Source organism: Diospyros lotus, chromosome 6, assembly GCF_014633365.1.
Source record: "Diospyros lotus cultivar Yz01 chromosome 6, ASM1463336v1, whole genome shotgun sequence".
NCBI lineage: Eukaryota > Viridiplantae > Streptophyta > Magnoliopsida > Ericales > Ebenaceae > Diospyros > Diospyros lotus.
The window spans coordinates 31,714,026-31,719,042 of record NC_068343.1 but is presented as its reverse complement, the minus strand read 5'-3'; the positions used below and the strand labels follow the sequence as shown (position 1 = coordinate 31,719,042).

General features: G+C 34.3%; 1 protein-coding gene across 1 annotated transcript; it reads left to right on the top strand.

Moving 5' to 3' along the window:
• The first annotated feature begins 414 nt into the window (after positions 1 to 414).
• On the top strand, positions 415 to 2,220 carry LOC127804469 (F-box protein PP2-A11-like). Its single transcript, XM_052341334.1, has 3 exons — positions 415 to 729; positions 988 to 1,106; positions 1,797 to 2,220. The coding sequence occupies exons 1-3, from the start codon at positions 415 to 417 to the stop codon at positions 2,218 to 2,220; spliced, it is 858 nt and encodes a 285-aa protein (XP_052197294.1).
• Positions 2,221 to 5,017: the final 2,797 nt, after the last annotated feature.

The window sequence follows — 5,017 nt, the reverse complement described above, 5'->3', positions numbered from 1 at the left end:
TAATCGAGTGAGGAATGTTATTGCTTGAAGATTTCTCAACTAACATATATATGTAATCAAGTAATATATATATCTATATATATCTTATATATATATATATCTACATACATACATGCATAGATGGGCGTGCACACGCATATATGTACGAAACAAGACAAAAGAAGCCAACCAAATTGTGTGCTCCTTTTGTGTAAACCAGCTGGACACCACGTCTTTCTCCATTGCCTCTGAACAATTGTTTATTCTCTTCTACCCCCTCCCATCTCTCTCTATCTTTTTATATATATATATATATGAAGCAATCAATATCATAATCTAACCTCTCTCAGTAAGCAATCACTTGGTTTTATCATATATAGAAACTTTTCACTCTCTTTGGGGTTCTTAATCTTTAATTTCCATTTTAATATCTCAATGGGTTCTTGGTTCTCTACTCTCTTCAACATGGAGAAATCATTAGAGTTGGAGTCGTCAAGTTTAGGTGATTTGCCAGAGGGTTGCTTGGCATCGGTCCTACTCTTCTTAGATCCACTAGAGATTTGCAACCTTGCGAGGGTGAATCGACGCTTTTGTGGTGCTTCCTCTGTTGATTTTGTATGGTTATCCAAATTGCCTCCGAATTATGACGCCATCATTCACAGAGTGTTCGATGATTTTCCTTCAACACTATGCAAGAAAGATGTTTACGCGAGGCTCTGTAAACAGAATTTCTTCGATGAAGGAACAAAGGTTTCATTTATCTCTCTCCCTTTCTCTCTCTTTCTCTCTCTCTCTCTCTATATATATATATATGTTCTATTTCTTATCACTAAATTTTATTTTGGGTAATGTTCATCGTCATTTCTAAGAAATAGGAAAATGAAATTTTTACTAAATGTAATGTATCTTACTTACATTACATTAATTTTCTTAAACCAGACATTAATTCTTTCAATTTTGATTATTGAGGGTTGTTAATAATGGTTGTCAATTTTGAATTTTGTGCAGGTAGTGTGGTTGGATAAGAGAACAGGAAAGTTATGTTTGTCAATTTCTTCGAAAGACATGATAATAACTGGAATTGATGATCAAAGGTACTGGAATTATATTCCAACTGAGGAATCTAGGTGAGAACTTAAATCTGTTGTTAAAGGAATATCTGGTTTCTTTTCCATGCTTTGGTTTAGTGGTCTTTAAGAGAATGAATTTTGTGTTTTATGCCCATTTTACTTAGAAAAGACCTTCCCATTATAAATATATTAACTTGCTCATAACTAGAATTTGTTAGTAGTGCATGTTCTACCCTACTAGATATAGCCTAAAAGAATAGAGAAGAATACAAATAGAGCAATCTGATTAAGGTGTGCAATTTGCAAAACATCTCATCTTTTCTCAAAAATTAGTGATGGATTTTTATGTTTGTATTAGTAAATGAAAGTTTTTAGTATTTAATAATCAATTTTTTTTTTTTAAAGAAAGCTATGTAGTCTTCTTGTTATTAATTGTTGGGAAATTTTGTATTTTAAGTTTGGACGAGTATATTTTCTAAATTTCCAAAGCTTGTAGTGTTCTAGAAGCACTTATATTTATAATTTTTTCATTTTGTCAAATTATGCATTTATGGAGAAAAAGGAAAAACCATACAACTGTCTCAAACATTCCCTTTTAAGATATCGAAAGAAACCAAGTACCATGGATTATTTTAACAATTGTTAAACTTTTGACTGTTCTTCTATATTGTAGTAACAATGGCAAAACAATACCTATTTGTCTAGGTAGCAACAAACTAAAATAATGTGGATTTTCTTTGCTTGTAGATTTGGCATGGTGGCTTATCTCCATCAAATTTGGTGGTTTAAAGCTAATGGAGAGGTTGAGTTTCCATTCCCACCTGGTAAATATAGTATGTTTTTCAGGGTGCATTTGGGACGGGCTTCAGAGAGGTTTGGGAATCAAATTTGTAACTCAAATCAAGTCCATGGTTGGGATGTACAACCAACACAATTTCGATTTTCAACTTATGATGGGCAAGGTTCCAGATCTCCATGCTTTGTAGACACACCTGGAAAATGGATCCACTACCATGCAGGCGATTTCGTTGTTGACTGCCATCAAACTGCACCAAAGAAAATCAAATTTTCGATGACTCAAATTGCTTGTTCATATATTGAAGGTGATTTATGTTTAGATTCTTTAGTTATATATCCTACTGAGTTTAGAGAGAGGGTAGAGCCTTTTTAAGTGGCCCTATTAACCTTTCTTAGTTGATACTTGTGTAGGAGGAGATGGATATATATATATATATAAGAAACATATATAGAATGATTTCAGTCATGTGATCGTTAAATATGTAATTGTGAGAGAAATATATGGAAGAGTACTATTTAATGTTCAAACTAGAATTAATATATATATATATATATCAACTACTTGTGTTTGATTGGCATGTTGAAAGCTTTCATTCTTTTTGTTCCTCAAGTTTTTGGTTAATATGTACTTCACTTACATGCAAAACATGAAGTTGAGTTTGATTTTGACAATGTTTTGATGATGAATATTTAATACAAAACTTTATTGAACCTTAAGGATTATCCTAAGTGTTAATAACATATGAGTGATATGTCGAGACTTGTGAGTAAGCATAGGATTAAGATGTGTAAGAACAAATAGGAGTGTCCACCCTACAGAGGGGTGAATTGGGTGTATTAATTTTTTTTATTTATTTTTTTTTTGCATATTTTGAAATCTATTGCATACAATCAAATTTTGAGTAATCATCATTTCAAACAAGTACAGTTACTAGTATAAAGTTTATCAATGAAAGAAAATTGTGATTACAAAAATTTTTGTTTCATGAGAAAACATTTATGCTTGAAGATGTAAATCAAATCTTATGACTTGATATAAAAATATGCAACAAGCAATAATTACAACCAAAGAAAAATAGGAAGTAATCTCAGGACACTACATTTATAGTGGTTCAACCAACAAGCCTACTACACTACCTTAGTTCTTCACTAAGGATTTTAAAATACTTCACTAAGAATTAATTTTTCAAGGGATCAACTACAACCCATTCATAGCTTTTACAGGTTTTTCTAGAACCTCAGTTTTTACAAGTTAAACTATAACCTCATGTAACATCCCGCATCGAGCGATAGGAAGGGCTAGATCAACTTACCCTGATGGGCCTATGTGAACTTCCCAAAGGTCACCCATCTTTCCTTACTATCCTCGATATATATACTAGCTTCTCTATAGTCCCTTCTTAGACCTGACCTTATGTCGGTTGACTAAAGATGGGAAGATTGCTAACCCATGACCTTAAGTCGACCGAGACTTCAACAGAAGCCACAAACAAGCTACTAGATGACTTAGGTTAGCTGAAGTGGAAAATTCAATCAATTGAAGTTATAATGGAGTTAAAAAGTAATAAACACACCAAAACTCCCAAGTCTGGTTTCCTAACCCCTAATTTGCCATTCCTTTGAGAAAGTAGGGTGAAATAAACCCCATGGAGACTCTTATTGGGATCAATAACATCTTAGGAAAAAAAATCCAAGAAAATTTAAAAGAAAATGGAAGAAGAACCCCATTAACTACAAAAATGATTTTCAATAACACAAAGAAACAACCTATGATCATTGACGCAACAAAAGAGGCTTCAAACCACATTTAGGGATAGATAGATAATCTAGACTTGCTTAAAAGAAGAAGAGTAGAAGAAACTTGCACAATCCAAATAAAAGTGCAAGAAAGAACTTGCCTTTGAGTTGCTTGCCAATGAAAAGAAACAGGAGAAGAAGGAACCATCTACAAAAGCCCCACTCCTTTGAGCTTCTAAACCACCAAGAAGAGAAGAAAAAAGAGAAACAAAATGGAGAATAAAAAGATTCAGGAGCAAAAATTAAAAGAGAAGAATAAGATGCAAGCAAGTAAGGAAGGAGGAAGAAGAGCATGGCATGCACGTCTCCCTTGTAGGATCATAACGAGGATACATAGCATGCAACGGAAGCGTTTTTAAATAAAAACTTTCCTCGTATTGATTAGAATCTAGGAAACTTACTTTTCCTACGGATTACCGGACGGAATGAAGCGACAGGCGGAGGATGGGCGGGAGCTTCTTCTCGTGGTGGAGACGACGGCTGTCCTACAATCCTCCGGCTCCTTCGCATCAGAACTTGAAGGCTCTCTTTTGATCTTCCAAGGAATGACTCAAAACTCGTGGCCTCTCTTTCGGTGAAGAAGAGTAAAAATTGACTTAGATGAAAAACAACCAAGGAGAGAATATATAGGGAGAACCCTAGGGTTAAAACCCTAGTGGGCCAAACCCTAGTGGGCCAAGTCCATTTAATTAATTTTCTAATTGGGTTAGCCCAATTAATTAATTAAAAACTAATGAACTATTATTTTATTCTAGCCCAATTAATTATGGACCATTCTGAATAAAATAATTCTCTCTCAATGTAATTCACCCAACAAGCCAAATGTATTAAATAATACATGAGTTATATCGAGCTACCCCGGGGACCAAAAGACAAATTATTCACGGCTACTAAAATGACCAAAATATCCTTGCTACCTAGTAGCTATATTCTTGTCATTCTAAGTGTTCCAACTATCACCATATGGTAACACTGACCCCACGAATAATTTTGCATATGCCATGTCTTTGACCTACTAGTGTAATGACGAAAATACCCCTCTGCGTAGCACCCATCATTTAGAAAGGAATAATGTACTAACACCTCTCTAAATGATTTCTACCATCCTTAGATCACTAGTCCAATAATCCGTGACTACTCGAATGTACTTGCTTATCACTGGGAGCTACCCAGAAGCACACACTCTTAAGTCACGTTCTCAGGGCCCTGGATTATTTGATTATTCTTGGACAATCACAAGGGAGTGAATCACAGAAACTATCTTGTATTAGTCTGTCTTAGCTAATTAGAAACCATACTCCCAACTCAAAAGGTTATTGATCTTTGATAGACCTCACCTACAGTGAATCTAAGAATATAGCTCTAGGTTCACT